The sequence below is a fragment of the Balearica regulorum genome, chromosome 10, assembly GCF_011004875.1.
Source record: "Balearica regulorum gibbericeps isolate bBalReg1 chromosome 10, bBalReg1.pri, whole genome shotgun sequence".
Lineage (NCBI taxonomy): Eukaryota > Metazoa > Chordata > Aves > Gruiformes > Gruidae > Balearica > Balearica regulorum.
The window spans coordinates 13,965,545-13,981,266 of record NC_046193.1 but is presented as its reverse complement, the minus strand read 5'-3'; the positions used below and the strand labels follow the sequence as shown (position 1 = coordinate 13,981,266).

The 15,722-nt window shown below is 67.3% G+C and overlaps 2 protein-coding genes across 2 annotated transcripts in view; one reads left to right on the top strand and one right to left on the bottom strand.

Moving 5' to 3' along the window:
• Positions 1–15,722, top strand: part of LOC142603171 (calcium/calmodulin-dependent protein kinase type 1-like) — a 151,206-nt gene that overhangs the window by 49,951 nt on the left and 85,533 nt on the right. The window lies entirely within an intron of this gene.
• On the bottom strand, positions 59–15,572 carry LOC142603164 (laminin subunit beta-2-like). Its single transcript, XM_075762198.1, has 36 exons — positions 15,452–15,572; positions 14,911–15,018; positions 13,235–13,284; positions 12,510–12,685; positions 12,292–12,415; positions 12,109–12,182; positions 11,819–12,007; positions 11,675–11,738; positions 11,392–11,597; positions 11,190–11,310; positions 10,653–10,841; positions 10,351–10,530; positions 9,949–10,061; positions 9,735–9,814; positions 9,314–9,470; positions 8,996–9,148; positions 8,715–8,873; positions 8,492–8,613; positions 8,108–8,228; positions 7,381–7,573; positions 7,031–7,174; positions 6,345–6,576; positions 5,916–6,079; positions 5,600–5,824; positions 4,989–5,203; positions 4,798–4,894; positions 3,940–4,318; positions 3,672–3,856; positions 3,367–3,596; positions 3,069–3,272; positions 1,790–1,934; positions 1,497–1,704; positions 1,265–1,406; positions 773–949; positions 512–668; positions 59–333 (listed from the first exon to the last, which is right to left on the bottom strand). Exons 1-36 carry the CDS (start codon positions 15,535–15,537, stop codon positions 200–202), a joined length of 5,703 nt encoding a protein of 1,900 aa, XP_075618313.1. The 5' UTR covers positions 15,538–15,572; the 3' UTR covers positions 59–199.

The window sequence follows — 15,722 nt, the reverse complement described above, 5'->3', positions numbered from 1 at the left end:
CAGGCAGGAGGCAGGCAGGAGGCAGGCAGGAGGCAGGCAGACACCGGACACAGGCAGCCGCTCTTCAGGACTTTATTTGCAGGCGCGGCCGCGCTACATGCGCCCGCGGAGCGGACTGGACCCCCGGGGTGCGGAGACCGGGGGATCTACGGGGCAGAACCGGGCCTCGGATCCCAGCCCCCGACCCCGCCGCCGGTCCCTAGCAGGTGGCGTAAGCGTTGGCCCTCTCCCGGATCTCCTCCAGCAGCCCCCAGACGCGCTGCTCCAATGCCTGCAGTCTCGTTGCCTTCGCTGCCATCACCCGCTCGTTGGCCCCGAAGTGCTGCTCCAGCTCTGCGGGATGGAGGCATGGTTGGGGTGCAGCCCCGCACCGTGTCCCCCAGCCTGTGCCACCCTTGAGGCACCAGGCAGGATGTGCCCAGGAGGACAAAGGGAGACATGCATGGGGAGGTGGGGACCAAGCAGAGTCGGGGTGGTAGGGAATGCCCCCCAGTAGAGGCTCCCCCTTCACCTTCCAGCTTCCTCTGGCTGCTGCTGGCCTTGTCCAGGAGGTCCCGGGCCTCTGCCGTCAGCCGTGTCACGCGCTGCAGGGCCCCGCCAGACGCCCCATCCAGCCCATTCACCCGGCCCTTCAGCACCACGTAGCGCTGTGTCACCTGCGCCAGGTCCTGGTGGCAGAAGAACACAGTGAGGCTGACTGTCGTTCCCCCCCACCCCCAGCACCCCGTACCCCCTTGGTGCCCCACCGTGGCTGAGCAGGGCCAGGGCTCACCTGGCTGAGTGTCCCCGAGGCAGCAGTGGCACGTTGCGCTCCATCCTTGGCTTGCTGGGCTATGCGGCGGGCATCCCGGCCCTGCTCCTGCAGGGCGGTGACGCGCTGCGCCAGCTCCTGCAGCCGCTGCTGCACCCGCGACTCCTTCCCCTCCAGCGCCTGCAGCCTGCGCTCCGCCTGGGCAGGCACAGACACCGGCTGCCGGCATGCATAGCGACCCGCCATGCCCATGGCACCAGCCCCACCGCCTTGGCAAACCCGTGGCACCCACCCCACACCCTCCATGTCCCCCTGGCACCAGTCTCACTACCTTTGGTGACCCCGTTACTCCCAGTGCCCCACAGCACCGACCCCATTGCTCCCAGTGCCCCCACGGCACCAACCCCATTGCCCCCAGCATGGCCCAATCACCATCCCTGCTCCCCGGCTGTGCTGGCAGCATTGGCCCCGCTCCCGCAGCCCCGGCATGCCCACCGTCCCAGTGCCACTCACCTCCTTGGCTCTGCTGTCGGCCGCCTGGATGGCATCCCTGGCGCTCCGCAGGGCACTCCCCGCCGCTGTCGCCTGTGCCTGCGCCACCTCCAGCGTCCGCTGTGTCCCCGCCAGATCATCCCTCACGCCCTCTGCTCGCTCCCTACGGTGGCATGGGCAGCTCCAGCCCCTGCCAGCGCTGGGGGACAGATCCCCACCCCTTGCCTGCCCCAGCATGTCCCCCACCACTCACCTGGCGTTCTGTCCCTGCACCAGCAGCCCCCGTGCCGTGGCCAGCCCCTGCGCCGTGCTGTTGAGCACCATGTCCACCCCCTCCAGCTGGCCGATACTCTCCCGCATCTCCCGCAGCAGCTCCTGGATCCGGCCGGGGCTGCTGGGCAGGGAGATGTTCAGCACCTGCCGGGCCACCAGCTCGATGCTGCCTGGGTCGGCTCCCTCCTCTGCGGGGACACAGGAGCAGGGTGGGCTCAGGCTGGGTGCGCTGAGCCCCGCTGTGCCCGTGTGCCCACCCAGTGCCGGCGCTACCTGCCAGGAAGGCCTTGATGCGGCGGATGAAGTCCCGCAGCTGGGCCGTCGCCTTCTCCGCACGGCTGCGGGCAGCCTGCGAGCGCCCCAGCACCTCCTCCGCCCGGCTCCGCGCCCCCCGCGCCAGCTCCTGCACCTCCTGCGTCTGGGGGGCACAGGGCAGCCCCGGGGAGGGGGCACAGGGGGTGGGCAGGGGGTACGAGGGGACATGCATGGGGACAAGATGGGGGCGTGCAAGGGGGTGTGCAAAGGGGCACGGGGGCCATGCAAGGGGACACGAGGGGGTGTGAAACAGAGTACAAGGGGGCATGGAAGGGGTGTGCAAGGAGATATAAAAAGGGTGTGCAGGGGGCTGCAGCAGTGGCCCAAGAGGGCAAACAAGTGGCACAAGGGGCATCTGCAAAGGGGCATAAGAGGGACATACGGCGGGGGGAACATGCTAGAGGGCACGGAAAGGGCACAAGCGGGATGTGCAAGGGGACATGGAAAGGGCGTAAGTGGGACATGGAAGGGGACATCAAAGTGGTACGGAAAGGTGCCCTGGTTTTGGCAGGGATACAGTTAATTTTCTTCCTAGCAGCTGGCATAGTGCTGTGTTTTGGATTTAGGATAAGAATAATGTTGATAACACACTGATATTTTAGTTGTTGCCAGGCAGTCAAGGACTTGTCAGCTGCTCACACTGCCCTGCCAGCCAGAAGGTGTGTGGGGGGGTGGGTGCACAAGGAGCTGGGAGGGGACATGGCCAGGACAGCTGACCCAAGCTGGCCAAGAGGATATTCCATACCATATGATGTCATGCTCAGTATAGAACTGGGAGGTTGGCCGGGAGGCAGCATGGCTCAGGAACTGGCTGAGCACCGGCTTTGGGTGGTGAGCATTTGTGCTGCGCATCACTTGTTTGGTATATTCTATTATTATTATTATCTTCCTTTTCTGTCTTTATCCCAACTCACAAGTTTTATCTTTTTTTTCTTTGCGATTCTCTCCCCCATCGCACTGGTGGGAGGGCAGTGAGCGAAGGGCTGCGTGGTTGGTTTAGCTGTCGGCTGGGTTAAACCACAACAAAAGGGCGCATGCAGGATGTACAGGGGGACATGGAAACGGGACATGGAAAGGGCACAAAGAAGCACATGTAAGGGGACACCGAAGTGGCATGAAAAGGGCACAAGTGGAATGTACAAGAGGACACCAAAGTGGAATGGAGAGGACACAAGCGGGCCACACAAAGGGGACACAAGGGGACACCAAAAAAGTGCCATGGAGCCACCACCCCTACCTTCTGCACCACAACACCCAGCTGCCCCAACGCAACCTCCAGCTGCTGCGAGGCGTTACGGGCACTGCTCAAGGCTTGAGCTGAGACAGGCAGTGCCCCCATGCAGCCCATGCCACCGCAACGCCGTGTCCCCACGCTGTCCTGGCACAAAGCTCCTCCGCAAGGCGCTTGCTCGCAGCTCCGGTCCCCAGGTACCCCACAAATCTGCGGTGATGCCAGTGATGGAGCTGGCAGCTCAACATGGCATGGGGGGAGGCCCCCATGCACCTATTTGCTCCCCCACCAGTCCCGCTCTCACCTTCTCATTGATTCTGGCAACGCTGAGTCCCATCACCCGTTTCTGCACCTCCCGCAAGGATTTCCGTGCCGCAGCCATGCCACGGCGGAAAGCATTGCCCCGCTGCCGCAGCGCCCGCTCGGCCGCCCGCCGCATCGCCTGTGCTGCGTTCAGCTCGCTGGCTGTGCCGTTGGCCAACGCCTCTGCCTGCTGCGAGTCCTTCGCCGATACCAGGATGCTGCGGTAAGACTCTGCAGATGCCAGAGTCAGGGTTTGGTTGGGATGGTTGCCACTGAACCCCCCCAGTCCTCACTGGATGCTCTTACCGCGGAATCCGGCTGCCGTCACAGTGCTGAGGAGGATTTGGAGGTGGGAGGCAGTTCGGTTGAGACCCTGTAGCTCGTGGCTCAGCCCGGCTAGCTGGTCACGGTGCCGCACATCTGCCTGCACCAGCTGATCCAGACGTCGCTCCAGCTCTTGGAGCTGCTTCCAGAAGTCGTCTAGCTCCATCCTTTGGTGGGAGGAGAGGGGTCTTAAGCCTTTTTGGGTGACAAAAGCGGGGTCCCCCCTCCCCAGCCCACCGCATACACTTGCCTGGTGCTGTCCAGCCACCTGGGCAGCTCATCGAGGAGGGGGCCACCGGGGCTGCCCCCCTCACCCAGCAGCCGCTCCACGCGTCCCAGCGCCTCCTCCAGTGCCCGCAGGCGACGGGGGCTGAGCGGGGGCACAGAGCCCCCCTCCCACAGCGCCCGTGCCTGTGCCCCCAGGCGCCGCAGCCCATCCTGCAGGCTGACCAGGGCCGGGTCCCAGCGCCCGAAGCAGGGGTGGCAGGGCGAGCAGTGGGGAAAGGCGTCCTGGTAGCCCCGCTGGCAGTGGTCACAGCGCAGCCCCCCGAAGCCCGGCCGGCACCGGCACTGCCCACTGGCCTGCTCACACTGCAGGCTCTCAGCGCCCAGCGGCTCGCACTCACAGGCTGCAGAGACAAGCGGCAACATGGCCCAGCCTCCCCAGCGTGCCACCGTGTCCCCAGCATCCCACTGTGTCCCCCTGCATCTCCAGGGCCCCGCCATGTACCCAGGGTCTCCTATATCTCCACAATGCCACCATGTACTCCAGGTGCCCTGAGTCCCCCATGTCCCCAGAGACCCACCATATCCCCAAGGTCTTCCATGCCCCCAGTATTCTGCTATGGGTCCAGGGTCCCCCATGCCCAAAAGGTCTCATGATGTCCCCATGATCTCACCATGTCCCCAGGATCTCCTGAGTTCCCAGAGTCCCCAGGGTCCCCATGCTGAGAGTCCCACCTTGTCCCCAGGGCTGCCATGTCCATAGAGTCCCACCATGTACCCAGGGTCACTCCATGACCACCTGTTTCCCCAAGAACCCCCATTCCCCGGGACACCCCACATCCCCAGAGCTCCTGTGTCCTCCGTCCCTGGGACGTGCCCCCACCTCGGCATTCCCGCTCGGGGTCTCCCCAGTGATGCTCCTGGCACTGGGAGCAGACACGGCCCCCGAAGCCGGGCCGGCACTGGCACTGCCCCGTCACCTGCAGCAAGAGCGGCGTGCTCAGCCAGGCAGCTCACCCAGTGCCGGGAGGGCAGCACAGCCGTGCCGGGGTGCTGGGGTGCCAGGGGTCTCACCGCATCACAGGCGGGGTGCAGGGCACGTGTAGGGTGGCAGCCGCAGGGCTCGCAGCCCCCTGGCCCCCCCAGGCTCCAGAAGTGGGGTGCGCAGCGGTTGCAGCTCTTGCCCACCACGTTGGGCCGGCAGGCACAGGCGCCTGTGCCACGGTCGCAGGTGCAGGCACCAGCGGTGCAGTGGGAGGCCAGGGTTCCCCGTGGGTCGCAGCCGCAGCCTGCGGGCAGGTGGGTGGCCATGTGGGGCTCAGCCTGTACCCCCTGCCCGTACCTCCTGGCACCTGGCCCCAGCGCTCCATATACCACCCCCCGACCCCAATTCCTGTCCCCTGCCCAGCCCCGATTCCAGGCACAGCCCCAAACCCCTACGACAGCCCCAAACCCCCCCCAACATCCCTAAACCTCACCTGGCCCTGACCCCACCCAGCCTAAAATCCCCAGACACCCCCAAAACCTGCCCAACCCACCCCCCCCACACAACCCCAATCCCCCCACACCCCAACGCAGCCCCAAGCCTCACCCTCACCCTGAGCCCTTGCATCACCCCAAGCCCCCCCCCCACCCCCAAACCCTCGCACAGCCCCAGCCCCGGCACAGCCCCCCGCCCCGCTCACGCCGGCAGCTGCGCTGCAGGGCATTGCCGTAGTAGCCGGGCTGGCAGTGGGCACAGCGGGGCCCGGTCGTGTGGTACAGGCAGCGCAGGCAGTGCCCCGTGCGGGGGTCACAGGCCCCTGGATCGCTGGCATCGATGTTGTTGTTGCACTGGCAGGGCCGGCACACACCCCCCTCCATCTCTGGTGCCCCAAAGTAGCCGGGGGAGCAGCGGTCGCAGCGGGGCCCTGCAGTGAGGCGAGGGGGGCCATGAGTGCCAGGGTCCTGCAGCCCCGGTGCCGGGGGTCCCTGCTGCATGGTGCCCGCCCTGCCCCTCACCAGTGTATCCAGGTGCGCAGAGGCAGACGATGTGGTTGGTCTCCTCGTCAGCGTGGCAGGCACTCCCGTGGTAGTGCCGTGTGCCAGGGTAGCCGGGGCAGGGGCAGGGCCGGCACTGCTGCCCTGAGCCCAGCACTGGATCCCCGTAGTAACCGTCCTGGCACCTGCGAGAACGAGCGGTGAGCGCCCTGGGGGTCCATCCCATCATATCCCATCCCACCATCCCATCTTGTCCATGCCATGCCACGCCATGATATCCATTCCATCATATCCCATCCCACTATCCATTCCAATCTCACTCCATCATATCCCATCCTACCATCCCATCTCATCCATCCCATCCCATCTCATCTCATGCATCCCATCCCACCACATCCCATCCCACGCCATGCCATGTTGCCCCATCCCCTCCCCTCCGATCAGGCTCACCTCTCGCAGTGCCGACCGGCAGTGTGGTCGCGGCAGTGCAGGCAGCTGCCCGTCCGGGGGTCGCACTCCTCGGCGTGCCCATTGCACTGGCAGGGCCGGCAGGTGGGGAAGCCCCAGTGGCCGGGCTGGCACTGGTCACACTGCCGGCCCACGGCACCGGGCTGGCACCGGCACTGCCCGCTCACCGTGTCGCACAGGTGTGACAGTGAGCCCTCCAGGGAGCAGGCGCAGGCTGCAGGATGGCACGGCTGGGGTCAGGGACGTGGGTGCAGGGACACAGGGATGGACAGACTGACAGACAGACGGGGGACCAGCACCCAGGGCATCCCCCAACCCACAGGGGCACGTGGGGGGCTCATGTGGATGCATGGGTAGGCAGACGGACGGGCAGATGGGCAGATGAGGGAGGGCCAGACAGGGCAGTGCCCACCCCAGGCAGGAGCATGGGGCTCGGATGGATGGATGGATGGATGGATGGATGGATGGATGGATGGAAAGACAGGTAGACTGAGGGGGAACTGGGACCCAACCCACAGGCTGCAGGACAGCAGGGCTGAGAGGGACACATGCATGGACAGATGGACAGACAGACAAATGAACAGGCAGTGAGCAGAACTCTGATGGCCGGAAGGACAGACAGACAGGAGGGACAGGGATGCCCGGCAGATACAGATCCCACTACTCACGGCTGCAGCCCAGGGGCCCGAAGCCGTAGCTGCCTGGGGCGCAGCGGTCACAGCGCCGGCCGAGGACATGGGGCTTGCACTCGCATTGCCCTCCCTGCGCCTGGCACTCGCTGCTGCGGGAGCCCTGCGGGTCGCACTGGCAGGCTGCGGGCAGCAGAACCAGTGTGGGGCTGGGGCTGCCCTGCCCGCACCCTGCCCACACCCTGCCCACAGCTCCCCTGCCATGGGCATGGCCTCATCCTGACCCACTGGCATAGGTACCCCTCCCCACCGTGCACACGGCCCCATCCCAACCCACCACACTGGACCCCGACACGTCCCCGGACCCTGGCAGGGAGCCCCCCACTCACGGAGCGCCCCGCCATGCAGAAGGGCTGAGACGCTGCAGACCAGGCGGGTGCAGGCCTGGGCCAGGGGGGGTGGGGGGACCATGCGAAACGCCTCCAGGCACCGGTACCGCTCCAGCTCCTCCCGGCGCGCCGCTGCCGCTGCCTCCACCCCATGGAATCCCGGCAGCTCTGACACCCGCGGCAGGAGCACCAGCTGTGCCGGGCAGCAGGAGGGGGAGAGGAGATGGGGGAGGACATGGCCCCTGCTCTTGGGCCAGATCCGTCTGCTGTGGGGCAGCCCCAACCCTGCTGGGGGCTTAATGGCCCCAGCCCCATCAACAGCCCCGGCTCCACTGATATTCCCATCCAAACTGCCATCCCCACAGGCATCCTTATCCCCATCTCCATCTCCGTTGACATCCCCTAGACCAGCCCCAACTCCATCAACATCCCCAGTCCCATTGATATTTCCATTCTCATTCACATCCTGATCCCCATTCCTATCTCCATCCCCACTCCCTTTCCCATCCCCATCAACATCCCCATTCCCTTTCCCCATCCCCTTTTCCATCCCCTTTCCCATCCCCATCCCCTTTCCCACTCCCACTCCCATTCCCATCCCCACCTCACCCCCGTGCAGCCCCAGGTGGATGTCACCACCCACCCCAGTCCGTGGTCCCCTGTCCCTGCCCATCACCCCCCTCCTGCGAGCCCCAGGCATGGAGTGGTGTAGCGGGACCCCCCTCACCGAGTCGATGAGGATGAAGGCGCTGGGGTGGCGCTGGGTGACACCGGCCCGTTGAAGCCGCATGGTCACCTCGTAGGGGGTGCTGGGCTCAAAGCAGAAGGGCCGGGACAGCAGCACATACCTGTGCAGAGGCAAGCGTCGGGGCACGGGCACCCCAGGGCCATGGGGATGGCCAGGGGACAGCAGCAGCACCCAGCCACCTTCCTTGTCCCTGTCCCCATCCCCATCCCTCACCTGGGTGGCAGGACTGTTCCTGTTTCCATCCCATCCCCATCCCTCAGTTCTGGGAGTATGGCAAGGCTTTCCTTGTCCCTGTCCTGCTCCCTGTCCCCATCCCCACCTCATCCCCATCCCATCCCCATCCTCATCCCCCCCCCATCCCACCTCTGGCTGTGGGGCAGGCTCTCACGGTACATCTGCTCGGAGGGCAGCAGGTTCCCGCAGCGAGGGCTGGTGGGCAACACCTGGGAGCTGACGCCGACCACAGCCTCCCAGTCCTCGGCTGACTGCAGTGACAGGCAAGCTGGCGTCAGGGCTGTGCCGTGCCGTGCTGTGCCATGCCGTGCCATACACGCCGTGGCCGGCCCATGGCCATGGCCACGCTCACCTCAGGTTCGTAGCGCAGCAGCAGCTCGTAGTCCATGGGGTAGGGTACGTTGTCCACACGGAAGGTCAGGCCGGCACCATCCCGCACCCGGGCAAACCCCGAGCCCGTCCATGTCACCATGTGCCCGGTGCCATCCCGCACCACCTCCTCCACGTCCGGCTGGGCAGGGCACCGGCATGGCTCAGCCCTGGCCCCTGGCTCTGCCCCCCCCGTCCGCCCCCACCCCATAGCACCCTGCCATGCCCTGCTCCATGCCCCATCCTGCTTCCCCTGGGGCTCACCTTGGGGGGCTGCTGGCGGCTGCGGCGCAAGGGGGTGCGGGGCTGGGGGACATGGAGGGGGCTGCGCTGGTGCCGCAGGCGTCCCTTACGCCCTCCTGGCTCCCCAGTGTCGTACTCCAGGCAGTCCTGGGGCACCTCTGCCCGGACGGCACCCTGCGGGGACAGGGTCAGGGGACAGGTGGCCATGCACAGGGACAGCCGTGCACAGGGCACGGTGACAGTCACATGCAGGACAGGATGACAGCCATGCATGGAGCACGGTGACAGCCATGCACAAGCCCAGGCTGGGGGTGCAGGGACCCCCCCCAGGAGACTCACTGGGAGCTGGGGGTGGCTGTGGCCGTGACCAGTGGCCTGCTCAGCCTCGTAGGTGTAGTAGTCAAGGGGGGCGCAGAAGAAGCCGGGCTGTACCTGGTCGCACTGCCGCCCCATGAGGTGGGGACGGCAGGGACAAGCCCCATCCTCCATGGAGCACCTGGGGGTGACCGGTCCAACCCTCTGTCCATCCTTCTGTCCAGCTCTGTTCTTGTCTATCCCTCTCTCCATCCCTGTCCCCATCCCTCCATCTCAGGGGATGGAGATCCCCCCTCCATCCCTCCCTTCATCCCAGCCCCCTCTATCTCCCCAGCCCTGTCCCTCCATCGATGTCCCTGTCCCTTCCTCAGTGCTTGACCCCCAGCCCTGTCCCCACTCCCACCCCTGGTCCCCGTGCCCCACCGGGTGCTGTGCTTGGCCCCACCGGTTGCTGTAGGCTCCCCCGAAGTCACAGGCACAGGGCCGGCAGCCCCCCACGTCGTAGCTCAGGCCCCAGAACTCAGGCTGCAGCGAGAGGGGGGGGGGGCATGGGGCAGGTGTGGGGCCAGCCCGGCCCTGGAGGGTGCTGTGGGGCTGGGGACAGTCAGGGCCACAGAGCATGGTGTGGGGCAGGCTGCGGGGCAGGTTGGGGCACTCACCACGCACTGGCTGCAGGACCGCCCGGCCACGAAGCGCTTGCAGTAGCAGTCCCCGCTGATGGGGTCGCAGGGGGAGCTGCCCGCCACCGTGCCCCGTGGGTCACACCTACATGCTGCCCCCCCCACATGCATGGACCCCCACACGTGAGGGGCTGCCACATGGCACTGCAGCCTATGGGCTTCATGGCCCTCCCTCCTCATCTTGTGTCCTTCCACCCTCCATCCCTCCATCCCCATCCCTTCATCCCCATCCCTCCATCCCACATCCCTCCATCCACATCCCTGCCTCCACATCCCTCCATCCCACACCCCTCCATCCCACATCCCTCCATCATCCCTCTGTCCCCATCCCCATCCCTCCACCCCACATCCTCCCATGCCCATCCCTGGGTCCCAGCTCACGCTGGCAGCCCTGCGGGTCGCCATGGCTGAGGCCATAAGCGCCATGCCGGCAGCGGTCGCAGCGGGGACCGGCCACGTTCTCCTTGCAGCGGCACTGCCCCGCGATCATGCCCAGCGCCACATCCGTGTGCCCGTCGCAGGCGCCTCCTTCCAGCGAGCCCACCGGGTCACAGTCGCACGCTGCCGAGAGGGAGAGAGACCATGGTGAGCTGGGGCTGCCGGCACTGGGAGCTACGGGGCTGGTGGCACCGGGAGCCGCGGGGCCAGTGCGAGCTGTGGGGCTGGGGTCCTGGGGCACTCACGGGCACAGGCGGTGGGGGCGCGGATGTCAGAGCGGGGGTCTCGGTAGTAGAAGGGCTTGCAGAGGTGGCAGCGGCGGCCCATGGTGTTGTGCTGGCAGCCATCACACACGGCCCCGCTGGTGTTCCCCGTGGCCAGGAAGACGGCCATGTCGAAGTGGCACTGCCATGAGTGCTCATTGCAGTCGCACCCTGCGGGGATGGCACCGTGGCACAACATGTGGCACCCCAATCCCAGCAGGCAGCACCCACAGTGCCAAACCCCAGCCTGCAGGACTCCCATCCCACACCCCAGCAGGATGCCCCTCAAATCCCCCAAACTGTAGCCTGCAGCACCCCGACCCCCCCAAGCCCCAGCCCCACGTGCAGCACCCCCAACCCCAAAGCATGGCATGTGGGACCCTCAACCCCCATCCCCAAGCCACAGGCCCCGGGATGCTGAACCCCCCGTGCACGGCATGCAGTACCCCCCTTCCCCCAACCCAGCACGCAGCACCCCAAGCCCCTGGGCACAGTGTGGTGCCGGCACGGGACACTCACGGCGGCAGGCGTTGGTGCTGGAGCCCTCGGCCGGGCGCCAGGGCAGGTCATGGTAGAAGTCCTCGCAGCGCTCGCAGTTCAGCCCCTGTGTGTGGTGCTTGCAGACGCAGCGCCCGTGGACCTGTGGGGGAAACACCCGGCTCAGCGTGGCCAACAGGTCCCATGGGGCACCATGCCGTGCCAGCAGTTGCATGCACCTCACCATGCCAGGGACGGAGGACGTTGGGGCACCAGGTGCTGGGGCACAGTGGGCGGCATGGCCGTGGCAGAAGCAGCTCCCGCGCAGCACCAGCTCATCCACGGCGTAGTAGTACTTGTGCAGCACCTCCTGCCGCGTGTCCAGCAGGTTGTCCCCCAGCGTGTGCAGCTTGGTGAAGTTCACCCGCAGGTTGGTGACGCGCAGCAGGTCTGGGGAGGGGGTGGCACCATCAGCACCCGCCCCGCCACCTGCCGGTACCGTGACCCTGGCACCCCTGGCCACGCACCCTGGATGTTGGGGCTGTAGGGATCCGCCACAGGGATGGAGGGGTCCAGCACCTTGAAGATGACCTGGGAAGAGGAAGGAGTGGGTGAGCCCAGCCCCTCCAGCCCCCCCCGGCCCCCCTCCGCGCTGCCCTGGCCCCACACACCTCCCCATGGCTGGAGGGCTCGATCTCGGAGTAGCGCTGGTCACACAGCACCTCATCCACCAGCCCCGAGGGCTGGACGGGGACGCCGGGGAAGAGCTTAGAGCAGTTGTAGGCGAAGTAGCGGTAGACCTTCCAGCTGCGCCCAAAGTCGTCCGAACGCTCCACCAGCATGGCTGCTGGGCGGAAGGTCTGCGGGACACCCAGGTGGGACGGGGGCCAGCCCCACAGCCCCCACGGGTCTGTCCGATCCTGTCCCACCCCATCGCAGGCACCCCTGTGCTGGGACCCACCTTGAACTTCATGATGAGATGGGTGAAGTGGAACTCGCCCTCCAGGTCCAGGCGGATGCTGACGTGCTCCACGCCTGGGGGAGTACGGAGGGGTGATGGCCAGGGCTGTGGCAGATTCCCCCCAGCCACACAGCCCCAGGCCACATGCACACGGGGGCAGCCCTGCTGCCACCCACATCTCACCGTTCTCTGACTGCCACCAGGTCCGCTGGCCATGGGGGCCACTCAGGTAGATGACGTTCTCGATGCGGTGGCTCTCTGGCAGGGACGGGTCCCGCGAGTCGCAGGTGAAGCATTTCTCCGAGTCCTGTGCCAGGCAGCGGCACCGTCAGGGATGGGCAGCTGGAGGCTGCACCGGTGCCCAGCTGTGCCGGGGCCGTGCCGGGGCCGTGCGGGCTCACCTGGAGGTGGCTGACGATGCAGTACTCCTGGGGCCCGTCCAGCCCGCAGGTGGAGGTGGCACTCAGGCGGGGGGCTCGTCCCACCAGCAGGTTCCCGGTGGCCGGGTAGCAGCTGCCACGGGCGCAGCTGTGGCTTGGGTCAGGCTCCTGCCAGCCCCCCACCGCTGGCACCCCCACTGCAGGGAGCACAAGGGCACGGGCTGGGGGCTCCACCAGGACCCTCAGGCACCCCTGATCTCCCCACACACCCCAGACAGCACCCACCCCACCCCCAGCTGTCCCATCCCTGCATCCCGACCCACTGATGCAGCACAAAGCTCTGTGACCCAGAAAGGTGCTGGCAGCAGTGCCGAGGCCTCGTGACCGGGGGGCAGGGAGCAGGGCCGGGCAGGCAGTGGGGGCGAGCGGGGGGCTGGCGGCCGCAGGGCTGGAGAGGCCGGGCAGGGGGTGGCTGCCTGTGCTCCTGGGGGGCCAGGCAGCCCCAGGCGCTGTGCGGTGCCGGGGAGAGCTGGGAGCCAGGTCAGGCGCTCGCTAATCCCGCCAGGGCTCAGTGCAGCCCGGATTCCCCGCTGGGATTTGCGGCCGTCAGGCCCTGGCTGCTGCCGGCCAGGGAGCATCGCCATTGCCGCTGCCTCCACCACCCAGCACCCTCCGTCCTGGCTGGGGTCCTGGGGCCACCACAGCCCCATGGGTGCACATGGTGCCCCACAAAGGCCAGTGCTTACCCAGGAGGAGAGCAAGTACCAGGAGGTCCATGGGCAGTCGCAGGCTCTGCCTGGGGGGACACACAGAGACGGCGCTGCAGCAGGACATGGGGTACGGCATGGGGTGCAGTGCAACCGGGGCCTGGCTTCTCCCGGCTCCGGCACAGCCATGCACCCCGGGGTGCACCCACCCAGCTCCGGTATGTCCCCAGAGACAGCACTGGGGAGCAGGGTCAGGTGGGGCAGTTGGGTCCCAAAGTCCCCAGGGGTGGCACCGAGTACCCACCCCCATAGCCGTGCCCCAGCCCCACACAGCCCTGAGGGCTGTGGTACGCAGACCTGAGTTCATGCCCTGCGCCCCCAAACCCCACACGGGTTGTGCCGTGCCCCACCCTGCCCTGCTCGGGGTGGATCCATCCCTTCGGGTGTCACCGGTGTCCCTGGGGGTCCCAGGGCCAGGCCAGGGCCAGCCGGGGAGGGGAGCCACGAGCGCTGGAGCCGGCTGGGCAAAGCGTCCCTGCCGCTGGCCGGGGTCCCGATGTTAAATTTAGGCTGGAGCTGTCTTTTGTGCTTCCTCCTCTCCCGGTACCGCCCGCTTCCAGCCTTGCAAGAGCTGGATCAAAGCCTGGCCTCGGCGCTGCCCAAAAACATCTTTCCTGTCCCCTCGCAGGAGCCTGCCCTGGGCAGGGGTGCTCAGGCTGGTGGGGGGAGCCGCGACTCTGCCCTGCCACCCACCCTGCTCGAAGCCGTGCCAAGGCAGCAGGCGAGGCGGTGCGGAGCTGCATGCCGGCGAGGGGATCCCCAAGCCCCCGGTACCTGGTGTCCTGCAGCGTCCAGCGGGCTGGCGGTGCCGAGGCTGGGGGCACCACAGGGACCTGCTGCCCCCCCTCCCAGGCTGGGCGTGCAGAAATGAGCTGGGGCGAGGGCAGCGATGGGATGGCGGCAGCCGGCGGCCCCCCTTACCCGCGCACGATTCTTATTCAAATGGGCTGCCCGCTGAAAGGGACGGCGGTCTCCAAGCTACGGGAATGTCACTGCCGATTCCTTCTGCCTGGAGGCCCCCGCCACCCGCCCGCCCGCGGAGGCCAGACCAGCCAGGCGTCGGCAGCCCGGGCACGCCCCGGCCCCCGGGCAGCACGGCGGGCCCTGCCGGCGAACAAAAGGGTGCCTCGTGGGCTGGTGAGGCAGCGGCGCCACGTTCCCCAGGCTCCCGGCACGGCACGGCAGGAACGCGGCTGCTGCTGCTTGCAGGGAGGCATGCGGGGCAGCATGACAGGATGGGCACCCGATGCTCCGGGAACCAGCCAGTGCGGCTACGTGGGGGAGGCCATGGCACCGCCTTTTGCCCCACCTGGGGATGCCCCACGGTGGAGGCACCAGCACGGCTAGGCTGCAGGGTGGAATCGTGCCGGGCATCTGCCCCGCGGGAGCTTGCCTGGGCACAGCGACAGTGCCGCCAGCTAGGCATGTCCCTCCTGAGCAACTCGGCCCTCCCCACCGCTAGAGCTCCCCGGGCAAAGTCCAGCATGCACCAGCCCCAGGAAGTGCACGGCGGGAGCGGGGGGACCCAGCCCATCTCTCCTGAGGGACCCCACACCCCTTCCTTGTGTGCCACCTCGTAGTGGCTGCCGGTGCCTGGCCTGTGCCCCAGGGCTGTGCCATGCCCCAGGGCTCCTCGCAGGCATGCCGGCTCCTACCTGTGCCTGTGGGGCCTGGGGCACCAGGCAGGTGGCCAGTGGCCCGGGTGGGCTGCAGAGTCGGCCAGCTCAGCCCCGCTGGACTCCGGCTGGGCTCGGCTGCTGTTCCTGGAAGAGGGCGGCCGGCGCCTGTCTCCTCCTCCGCAGCCGTGCCAGGCAAGGGGAGGGACCTGCCCGCACTGAGCTTTAACCAAGGTGAGGCAGAGGCCAGGTACAAGCCGGCAGTGGCCCACGCGTGGCATGGTGATGGCTCGTGCCCAGGTTGGCCAGCAGCTGGCATGGCATCACCGCAGGGCTGCCTTGCCTGGTCATGTGGCACGCGGGGCTGCCGAGACAGGCAGCCTGCCCGGGACTCGCCCTGCACGGCGTGGGCCCGTCTGTGCCTATTCAAGGCACGTCTCCAGCAGCAGTACCGGGAGCCCCAGGGCAGCATGACAGCCAGCCGTGCTTCCCCAGCACCCGTGCTGGCTGGATCCCGCTCCCCCCCCCTCCGTGCTGGCACTGTGGGCATCACCGTGCCCTGAGCCATGGCCTCACTCACCTCGTGCCAGTCGGTGGTGCCCAGGATCCTTCGGACCAGCCAGGCCAGGCGCTGAGCTGGCAGCCCCAGAGCCCTGCAGGGAGCATGGTCACGTACCGGGGCCGGGCTCAACAGAGACCTCGCTGTCACGCAGGGATGGTGCCTTTTATTAGCTGAGGCCAAAGGAAGGAAGAGGAGCTGCATGCTCCCCACACCAAGGCTGTGCTCTGGCGGCCCGCCGGCAAGCAAGGTCATGGGCAAAGTAACAAGTCCCAGGCTGGTGGCCACGGGG

Bases quoted from the DNA above. Each gene is read 5' to 3' on its own strand.
- LOC142603164 (XM_075762198.1), bottom strand. From the start codon at position 15,537: ATGCTCCCTGCAGGGCTCTGGGGCTGCCAGCTCAGCGCCTGGCCTGGC. The intron at 12,416-12,509 runs GTGAGCCCGCAC...TGCCTGGCACAG, and splicing joins GCATCGTCAGCCACCTCCAG to GACTCGGAGAAATGCTTCAC. The intron at 8,614-8,714 runs GTGAGCGTGGCC...CTGTCACTGCAG, and splicing joins TGCTGCGCTACGAACCTGAG to TCAGCCGAGGACTGGGAGGC.